The sequence below is a fragment of the Mastomys coucha genome, unplaced genomic scaffold (assembly GCF_008632895.1).
Source record: "Mastomys coucha isolate ucsf_1 unplaced genomic scaffold, UCSF_Mcou_1 pScaffold21, whole genome shotgun sequence".
Lineage (NCBI taxonomy): Eukaryota > Metazoa > Chordata > Mammalia > Rodentia > Muridae > Mastomys > Mastomys coucha.
In genome coordinates, this window is record NW_022196904.1 from 147,905,870 (window position 1) to 147,917,251 (window position 11,382).

Sequence of the window (11,382 nt, forward strand, 5' to 3'; positions counted from 1 at the left end):
TTTTTTTGTATTTTCAAGACAGGGTTTCTCTGTGTAGCTCTGGCTGTCCTGGAATTCAGGCTGGCCTCGAACTCAGAAATCCACCTGCCTCTGCCTCCCAAATGCTGGGATTTAAGGTGTGTACCACCACTGCCTGGCTTCTGTACCCCATTTTTAAATAGGGTTATTTGGTTCTCTGGAGTCTAACTTCTTGAATTCTTTGTAATATTTTGGATATTAGGCCTCTACTGGATATAGAGTTGGTAAAGATCTTTTCCCAATCTGTTGGTTGTCCTTTTGTTCTACTGACAGTGTCCTTTGCCTTACAGAAGCTTTGCAATTTTATGAGGTCCTATTTCTTGATTACTGATAGTAGAGCATAAGCCATTGGTGTTCTGTTCAAGAAATTTTCCCCTGTGGCAATGTGTTCAAGACTCTTTCTCACTTTCTCTTCAATTAGATTGTGCATATCTGGTTTTATATGGAGGTACTTGAGCTTTATACAAAGAGATAAAAATGGATCAATTTGCATTCTTGAACATGCCGACTGCCAGTTGAACCAGCACCATTTTGTTGAAAATAGCAAGCAAGTAAAAGATCTGTATGACAAGAACTTCAAGTCTCTGAAGAATGAAACTGAAAAAGATCTCAGAAGATGGAAAGATCGCCCATGCTCATGGATAGGCAAGATTAATATAGTAAAAATGGCCATATTACTAAAAGCAATCTACAGATTCAATGCAATCCCCATCAAAATTCCAACTCAAGTCTTCATAGAAGGAACAATTTCAAATACCAAAAAACCCAGGAAAACCATTCTCAACAATAAAAGAACCTCTGTCGGAATCACCATCCCTGACCTCAAGCTGTACTATAGAGCAACAGTGATAAAAACAGCATGGTATTGGTATAGACAGACAGGTAGATCAATGGAATAGAACTGAAGACCCAGAAATGAACCCACACAGCTTTGGTCACTTGATCTTTACCAAAGAAGCCAAAACCATCCAGTGGAAAAAAGATAGCATTTTTTTTTCAAATTAACCTTTTTAACAGATGCCATTTTATTTTAAGGTAAAATATTTGAGATGGTTATAAAAATCTGCATAATTACCTTTTATTCCCACTATGGCATTATCTTCCAAACTTTCCTTCTCTGTGATGGTTTGTATACGCTTGGTCTGGGGAATGGCACTACTAGGAGTAGTGGTCTTGTTGGAGTATGTGTGTCACTGTAGGCATGGGCTTTAAGACCCTTCTCCTAGCAGCATGGAACCAGTCTTCTCCTAGCAGCCTTCAGATGAAGATGTAGAACTCTCGGCTCCTCCTGCACCATGTCTGCCTGGATGCTGCCATGTTCCCACCTTGATAAAAATGGACTGAACCTCTAAATCTGTAAGCCAGTTCCAATTCTGTCCTTATAAGAATTGCCTTGGTCATGGTATCCGTTCACAGCAGTAAAACCCTAACTAAAACACTCTCCAATAATATTGGCCTTACTTTCCCTCCAAACGTAAAAACTCTGCTTCATTAGTGTCTTATTCTGGTTTATACTATCTCTCAAGCTCATTCCCTAGATATCTGAAGTGGGAATTTCTGGTTTCATTAGAGACTCACTGTGTCATGTGATGCTTTTCCACAAACTATCTTATGAGAAGATGTTTCACTGAGAACAGACACATGGTGTTTTTCTGGAAGCTGCCTGATGAAAGGGCACGTGAAGTTTTGCTGGAGCAGATGGCTAGAGAGGGCACATGATATTTGGAAAGAGTATAACACAATAGATAGTGGAAGACGTTCTGGCATTGGTTTGCCTTGCTGGTCAGTCTCCATTGGGCTTTGTAGCTGATCTCTGCAAAGAAGATCATTTGTTGTGGCTTCATAGAAAGAAATGCACCAACAAACTTCTGGTGATATTCTTGTGGCTTCTTGCCACTTCCGTGGACTTCTGTGGACTCCTGCTGGTTGGTGGAGCCTCATGGTTTCTTCAGAATCCAATTGCCACTGTTGATTTGTGCATGGCGTAAGGCTAGTGGACTGGACTACTGACATAAAGATTGGAATCACCCTAAAGAACTAATTCTAAACAGGTCCATGTTCCCCTTTTCCATTAGCCTTTAATCCCCCCTCACCTTTGGTCAGTGGACTATAACAGAGGTTGAAGTGTTTAAGAACTTTTATTAAAATAGGTTTTAAAAAATCTAAGCCTAAATATATCTATGGTGGTGAGAAGTCTATTTCATGGTCCCAAACCTATTTTTTCAGGGAAAACTTTAGGCAATATGAAAGCTTAACTTAGTAGACCTTAGAATGAAACAGAATTCATGTATAAAGAGACATTACTTTCAAGTTTTACAGGAAGTAGCAGTAATCAACAGATGCGTAACTCAGGAAAAATAACCAGTAACTCATATACATATATAGCAATATATTATTAAAAGAAAAAAGACCTATAATGCAGTAGAGAAGACTTGTTACCTCTAAAGAAATGAGAGAATCATAGCATGATTTTCAAGAAAACAGAAACTGAAGATATTGGTAGGAAAGATGTAAGACATTAGGACCAGAACTTGATATAAAAACAAAATAAGAACTTCCATAAAAAATGATGATTAAGACTTATGTTGACAAAAAACTGATATCATTTACTTCAAATTCAACTCTAGTAGAAAATTTAAAACTTCAAGAATACGCTCAAGAATAGTTCTTATATACAGGAAGGAGTCATGAATAGAAATAATAATAAACACTTGTCTAACATCTTACCATTTTATAATAATAGCTCTTTAAATCTAGATAATGTATCAAGCTCAGTTCATCATTTAGAAAACACCTTCAGCTACCTGACACAAAATGCAAACTTTACTCTAAGTGACCTTTACCTTCTTTCAAGAAGCAAGTTTGACTTAGCATATAAGGACATTCCCATCAGCTTCATAAAGAATATTAATAATTTACTGCTCTTAAATGGTATCTTATCTATACTTCTAGTTATTTACAAGTGTTATTTACAAATATCTACTGTGGCTATTTGGCCAAACTTATTAGAACTGGTAGGGTCTATTGTCATGATTAAGCTAAGTAATCCTAGGGAGCAAAGACCCACTTTTTAAATAATTAAGTAAAACCTAGGAGAAAGTCAATAACATTTCATGGAACTTGTGATGGTTGGCCCAGGAAGTGGTATTATTAGGATGTGTGACCTTGTTGGACTAGATGTGGCCTTCTGAAGGAACTGTGTCACTGTGGGGGTGGGCTTTGAGACCCTCCTCCTAGCCATGCAGGAATTAGTCTTATCCTGTTTGCCTTTGGGAGAAGATGTAGAACTCTCAGTTCCTTCTCCAGCACCCTGTCTGCTTGAACACAACCAGGCTTCCTGCCTTGATAACAAAGAGACTGAACCTCAGAACCTATAAGCTAGCCCTATTAAAAGTTTGTCCTTATAAGAGTTGCAATGGTCATGTTGTCTCTACACAGCAGTAACACCCTAAGTCAGAACTGAAACAAAATTAGGGTGCAGGAAAATTAAAACTGTATGATAATTTAAGGAATGTAACATTAAAAATAAAGCACAATTAGAAGAAGTATGCTTTAATTTGCATACTTCCACTTTACAAGTCAGGTTTCCCTGTGGTATTTTCATATATGTCTATCATGTATACGTACACAGGAGTAAAAAGTACATTATAAAATTCATTTACACACCTGCTCTAAGTCAAGAGAAAGCCATTTATCACTTCCTTCTTCTGCCACTGATATTTGGTATTTGCTTTTGTTTTTAATCATATAAAAAGGAATAAATGTCACAATTCTTGTAATGTTAAAACTGCTGAGATTTATAGTGACACCAACCTACAAGCAAAAAAATAAAAACTGTTTGAAAACCATTGTACACTTACAAAACTTTTTGAAAACCATTGTACACTTACAAAACTTAAGTATCTAACAGATACACTGTAAATCAAAGTTTCTTTAGCACAGAAGAAACTTACTTGGTATTCCATTTTCAGGCCTTTGCATTTAATGGCTCCATGACTACCAACAGTATCAATTGAAAACTGATCAGAAAGCTCACTATCAGTTACCATAAGCTGAACCTAGAAGAAGAATTTGAGATAAATTACAATTTATATACGATCTAGCTATGTGTCGTGTGGAAGGTCAAACTCAAAAGCCTTGCATATTTTAGGCAAAAATATATTAATAATGTAATACATCTTTCTTAACACTAAATGTTTACAGTACTTTCATGGATAAATATTTCTGAGACAAGGTCTCTTGTGTAATGCAGGCTGGATTTAACTTAGCATGTACATACCAGGCCTCAAAATCAACATCCTCCTGCCTCCTCAATGCTGGGATTTGCTATAAATGCTACTGTACCCAGGTATACTAACCCTTTAACCACAAATATTTAAATTTCAGATTTTATTGGTTAGAACTCTACAAACTGAAACAGAATGTTCATTTAAAGAGCAAAAGTTAGGAAAAAAAATGACACATACCTTATTGTTGTTAAAAAAGTGGTTTGGCTGAAAGGAAAAGAGAACTGGTTTTTTATAATTAGGTGGATGCTTTCGGTGAATTCCATCTGCTTTGTACTGTAACATCCGATTAGTTTTATTGACCATCCAATACGGACTGTGAAATGCCACAACTGTCTGACCAGTATTGTAAGTCATGTGGATAGCAATATCCAAATCACTCTTTTCCATTTCTGTGAGACAGGTAAAGTTGATGAAATTGATGTCTTGTTGATTAGGCTTTATATGAAATTCACTTTTCCAATCATGATTAAGATAGTCAAGTAATTTTAAGTGTAGCTTGGCGTGGTCCATTTCCACATTATAGATCTGTGATGAATGCCCTTCGCTTAGAGTAAAAACAGTGTTCTCAATGCCCTGGAGTAAGAAAGTAAAACAAAAACCAAACTTAAACATGCCTCTGAAAAATGCATTCATTCTTCCAAATGCATTCATTCTTTCAAAATACCACACAGAACTCTTTTTAAAATAACTGTCAGAACTAGACACCAGTGTTCTTCAAGCTGTAAGCCTACCCCAGTGCTTGATCTACATTTGGGCAACTGTACCTATAAAATGGTCTAGGTAAACCATTATGAATGGCTAGTTTTATAGCTGTTTCCATTTAATACAAATATATAAATACAAAAAATATAATCTACCTAAAAACATAAGTCAGTAACTGGTAGAGTTGGGATATAACTCCAAGTCATGATGGCCAAGAATAAACTATTATCATTATGGTAATCTGTCACATTAAAAATATAACCACAGGTAAGTTAATTCCTGTTACTTAAAAATACATCACAGAACTGTAAACATATTGTAAACTTACAGAGAATAGACAACAGTGAAGAGCTACTTTATTATATTGACAAATACCTTAAATTATTTTTAAAAAAATTAGAAAAGAGAAAGTCCCTAAATAGGGGCTTTAAATAATCTAAAATATACATTACTTAGTAAAAAAGCATCTTTATAGGAAATAAAACTTTCTGTAAAACATTAATTATGTACTACAAAACATTAATTGTGTATTACACTTAAAAATCACTTCAATATAAATGTCCACACTTATAATTCATTATACATCATATTCAAGCATATAACATCTAAACTTCATATCAAAAGAAAGGACTGAAAGATAAATCTTATAAAATAAGTAGCATCTTCAGAGGGTGACTGTACAAGCCTATACATTGGTATACAAGTTGCATACCATATTTGTACATAATTATATACAGTTCAATAGATTTCAGAGAAATTAATAAAAAAATCTCTTCTTTTAAATTATCTTTTTAAAAAACTTTTTAGTTTGGTTTATTTATTGTATGTGTGAAAGACAAAGCTCACACACATGTGTGTGAACATGCTATGGCCTGCTGTGGAGATCACAGGAGCACTTTCTATAGTAGGTCTCTCGACCCTCATATGATTTGTGGACATTCAACTCAGGTCATCAGGCTTAAAGGTCCTAAATTATCTTTTTAAACATGATATTAAAGTTTCTATTTGGTAAATGCCTGTTTTTTAAGTAATGCTGTAGCCTCTGATACAGCTTTAAACCATTTTGTTTAGAACGTTAAATGAATCAAGCTACAAAGTAGAAGACAGGACAAGACTCAGAAGCTGGGAAGTACCTCAATGTAATAAGCAATTTTGTAGGGAAGAAGATTCCGGATGAGGACAGGTGGCCACAAGTGCATTACATACGGTAAGTCCCAGCCATCTTCTGAATACGCTGATAGGGAAGTCAGACTATCCTTTTCTGGAACAATATTAATAACAAATGATTTCTTAGAAGGGTTTATAGATCTGCATTCCTTCTTCAGAAGCTGCCCATCATATTTTATGATTTCTTCAAAGTCAATTCCTTCACATAGCTGGTAGTCTTCATCTTCTGGCTTCAAGGAGAGGGATGATCTGTACCAATAAATAAATAAAATTTAAAAACATTTTAAGAGACCTTAAATTAGGCTAGGTGGTAGTGGCTTGTGGAGGAGGTAGGGGCAGGTAGATCTCTGAGTTTGCGGCAGGCATAGTGTAGACATAGTCTATAGTTCCAGGACAGCCAGGGCTACATGGGGAGGCCCTGACTTCAAAAACAGATAAACAAAACAAAATAAACCAGTAACAACAAAGTCAAACCAAAACAACCCCTGCCCCCCACCAACGCCAAAAAAATAAAACCAACCAACCAACCAGCATCACGAAAACCTTAAATTAGAATGAAAGGCTATTGCTTGGGACACTGAATTCCTTCAGTATTGCTGTAGTGAGTGGTTTTTTTTTTTTTTTCATGCTCCAGAACTATGTAATCAAAACAATCTTCCAGAGGCTCACCAAATTATTTTAATGATTATTATAGTTACAAGCTTTAATAAACATACATATATTCAATATGTTTAAATTTCAATATTTTTGAAGAATATTATATGTAATATATATGTATGTAGGATGCATGCATTTACATATGGAGTGTGTGATCTGTGTATGTATGTGAGGTTGCATGCATTTGCATGTGGAAACCAGAGTCCCTCACTACATTTGGAGCTCTGGTTTGGCTAGACTGGCTGCCTACAAGCCAGAGAGTCACCACCTGCTTTCTCAGTGTTGTGATTACAGACACACTGCCACACACAGCTTTTACATGACTTTCAAGAGACTGAAGGAAGGACAATCCAGAGACTGCTGCACCTGGGAATCCTTCCCACATTCAATCATCAAATCCAGACACTATTGTGGATGCCAGTAAGTGTTATCTGACAGGAGCCTGATATAGCTGTCTCCTGAGAGGCTCTGACAGTACCCGACTAGTACAGAAGTAGAGGCTCACAGCCATCCATTGAACTGAGCACAGGGTCCCCAATGAAGGAGCTAGAGAAAGTACCCAAGGAGCTGAAGGGTTTGCATCCCCTTAGGAGGAACAACAATATGAACTAACTAGTACCCTCAGAGCTCCCAGGGACTAAACCACCAACCAAAGAGTACACATGGTGGGACTCATGGCTCCAGCAGCTTATGTATAGCAGAGGATGGCCTAGTTGATCATCAATGGGAGGAGAGGCTCTTGGCCTTGTGAAGGTTCTATGCCCCACTGTAGGGGAATGCCAGGGTCAGGAAGCAGGACAGGGTCAGGAGCAGGGGGAGCGAGGAGGGAACAGGGTTTCTTTTCTTTTTTTCTTTTTTTTTTTTGGAGGGGAAACTGGGAAAGAAGATATCATATGACATGTAAATAAAGAAAATATCTAAGAAAAAAGAGAAAAAAAAGAAAGACATAGATTCTGAAATAATAAAAAAATGTTATAATAGCATTTTTCCCAAGAATTAAAAAAGAAAAGAAAAAAAGAAAAGAAAAAAAGAGTTCACATCTTAGCACTTGATCCTTCTCCTCAGCCCTAAGTGTAGCTTTCTTTCCATTTTTTTATTTTTTTGGTTTTTTTTCGAGACAGGGTTTCTCTGTGTAGCCCTGGCTGTCCTGGAACTCACTCTGTAGACCAGGCTGGCCTCAAATTCAGAAATCTGCCTGCCTCTGCCTCCCAAGTGCTGGGATTAAAGGTGTGTGCCACGACTGCCCGGCAAATGTGTAGCCCAGGCTCGCCTCGAACTCATGATTCTCTTGCCTCTGCCTCCTTCAACAAATCCTACTGGCTTGCGCCACCACAACCAGCAAATGTAGCTAAAACTAAGCTATATCCAAGAATCATTTTTAAGACATATCTTTGTATGTATATATAATTTTTAGTTAACTAATTAATTATCTAATCATTTTCCACAGTGTTGGGGATAAAACTTCACTTCTTGGGCAAGTACACTGCTTCTAAACTAATCCTCTATATCTTTCATCTGTAAATCTAGTTATGTAATAACTGTCTCTTATGGATGAGCTGTCAAAACAATCTTTCTCTCTAATCATTTTCCTAACATCTAGTAGTAAAAGTTTCAATATCTTCTCTATATTTCTATATTACATGTAACGTTACTGTAACTTGACTCAATGAGACACTGAACCTTCCACCTTGTTGTCCTCTCTTGTGACTTCCAGCTACTAGTGCTCTGGATCAGAGGTGATATTTAAATATGCTCTTCTGATCCACACACTAAAGTAATGTCAAAACAGTTTACTTTGCTATTTCTATCTCTATATTATCTCTCTAACTTTTAATCTACTTTACATTCTGATTTCTAGTATTACATAAAAATTAAATCCCCTTAAATGAAGGCCAGCAATTCATAGTTTGTCAAGCATTTGTTTATTTTATTATTTATTTATATTAAATTCTGGGAAGAAGGTTGAAATAGTTACCCTGGCTGGCCTGAAACTTCCTATGCACCCTAAACTACCCTTGTGCTTATAGCAGAGTCTTGGCTCAAGCTCCAAGTGTTGAAATTACAAGCATGAGACAGAATGCCCGGATATCAAAACATTCATAGGGCCTATTAAGTACCAACCACAAGATGCAACTGAAAATAGAAAAGTGAGTGCGTTCAAACAGTCGACATTTAGTGTGCTCTCCAGAGTGTCAGACTATAGTGCCACATGCTACGGAAGGTTTTATCGTCCAGTTAAAATTCAATCTCCAAAAACATTATTTATTATGATACAAAAATACACAATGTTAAGTCTTAGTATACCATAATTTATTTTTCTGAAAATATAACATTTACATAAGGTTTAATTACTTTAAATATTTAAGATTACATTACAATTCTATTCCCAAACTATTAATAGACACATATAAAAAAGATACTGTTTGCTAAAGCAAATTTTAAAACTGCTATTATAAAAACTTTGAAAAGTAAGTATTATTTCAGTCTATAAGTATAGAAACCATATCATGTTACTTTAGACATTTTAGAATACATGAACATATAATATGTAATAACTGTATTAATAAAAGTATAAAAAATGTATGGATTAAAATGCAAAATTTTTCACTTTTAAGAAGATACCTAGGTACCCTGAAATCAAGACTAGATAAGATATCTAAGACTACAGATAATCAAAGTTTGATAATTCAAAAAATGTCTATAATGAATGTGAAACTGAAAACTCTCTAAAATAGTTTAGGGTAAGTAAAAGACAAAGAACTCACCGGTAAGATGCTAATGGTATGTTAAATTCATTGTCAGATGAAGCAATTCCCAACAAAGTATCTCCTTCAAAAACGGAAATTGGGATTGAAAAATGATTCTTAATCTGGAAAACAGCAAAATATATTTAATATTCATATAAGGAAAGATATTTCAAAAATGTCTATATGTCTCAACATAGAAACTATCAGGCAACATTCAGCTGGGTCATATAAATTAGAAGAAGCAAACATACAATTATTTATCTTTTGAAAATGAAATAACTTTCAGCTAGCTAGCATTCCAACATGGACAAGGGAGGAGTCTAAGGCAGCACCCTAGCTGGGGAGCCTTTGTCCCTGATGGCTGCTGGGGAGGCAGAGACAATTTTCTTCAGAAGTGTGGTCCCTGGTAAGTTGTCCGTGTTCCAATTCATGGCCCTATACAGATGCACATTAAGAGCAGCATTACTTGGATTCATTGTGCTATTTAAAAACAACAACATAAAAAGGCATGAAATTGGGAAAGCGATTTAAGGGGAGAGTGGTTAGGGAGCATTTGGAGACAGGGTGTGGGGTAGAAATGATAAAAATGTAGATATGAAATTATCAAAGAATAGATAAAACTTATAGTAAAACAATAATATTGTAGCTTATTTTGGCTTATAACATACAGGCACTATATACATTTCCTATGTACAAAATTCAAATTAATTAAATAGACTGACTATAACAACAAAAAGCCTGTATGAATGTAGAAGGGGAGTGGTATGGAACAGGGTATATAAAAGGAGCTGAAGGGAGAACAGAGCTGAGAGTTATGATAATTAAAAATACTTTTTATATACTTTATAAATGTATAAAACTGTCAAAGAATCTGCCCAGTACAAGTATGTACACACACACACATATACACACATACACACACACAAACACATGCACACAAACACGCTTTCTCCTTTCAAGGTTCAGAGAACAATGTGAAAAGCAGAAAAATCTAAGAGCTGGAGGAAGGAGGAGTTCTGTGAAATGCTTTCCTCTGGACATGAACTCATATCTATAATTACTTATACAAGGTCAAGACAGTTAAGATTATAATCACATTTCTGCTGATCATAATCTTAAATAAATTTTACATTCAATTAACTGCTGATGTAAGTACATTCTAAGATTCCAATATTGTTTAAAATGTACAGTTAGTTACTGAGGCCTGAGTCTGCCTCCTTGTTTTCCTTCCAGACTTAATTTGGGAAACACTGGTACATAAACAAATTTAACATTTGGAAGAGGCACTGAAGCAAGGGGAAGAATTGTAAGTACATAATAAAAAACTGTTATATATCCATGCACTCACATACACCCTCTCACACATACTAGCATAGACACACAAGTGCAGACACTCACACATATATCTCACACACACACTAGCACAGACACACAACTATAGACACTCACACACTGCAGCAATGTCCATTTTAATCTTTTGCTCTGTGTTTTTTTTTTCCTCATGTGACTACTCTGTGACTAAATATTTGACTAGAAGCAACTTGAAGGAGGAAGTTTCCTCTTGGTTTGTGCTGTGAGGGGACACAGTGCACTATGGTGAGGAAGGCATGGTTGCAGAAGTTTGTGGCCACTGGTTACAGTGCTAGTCAGAAAGTGGGTCTCAGATATAAAGCCTCAAGGTCTTGTCTACCATGAACAACTCTCTCCAAAGAGACTACAGCTTCTTTTTTTTTTTATTTTCTTTATTTACATGTAAATTTCTCCATTCCCAGTTTCCCCTCCAAAAAATAAACAAACAAAAA

At 35.8% G+C, this 11,382-nt stretch overlaps 1 protein-coding gene across 3 annotated transcripts in view; it reads right to left on the reverse strand.

Annotated features, from left to right (window-relative positions):
- The window catches only part of Vps13a (vacuolar protein sorting 13 homolog A), a 191,877-nt gene that overhangs the window by 55,177 nt on the left and 125,318 nt on the right, over positions 1-11,382 (reverse strand). For all 3 annotated transcript variants that reach the window (XM_031389843.1, XM_031389844.1, XM_031389845.1), the window contains exons 46-50: positions 9,599-9,702; positions 6,143-6,425; positions 4,485-4,880; positions 3,972-4,076; positions 3,685-3,831 (exon numbers count right to left, since the gene is read on the reverse strand). In XM_031389843.1, the coding sequence (XP_031245703.1) occupies positions 3,685-3,831; positions 3,972-4,076; positions 4,485-4,880; positions 6,143-6,425; positions 9,599-9,702 (1,035 nt within the window). The remainder of the gene's footprint in view (positions 1-3,684; positions 3,832-3,971; positions 4,077-4,484; positions 4,881-6,142; positions 6,426-9,598; positions 9,703-11,382) is intronic.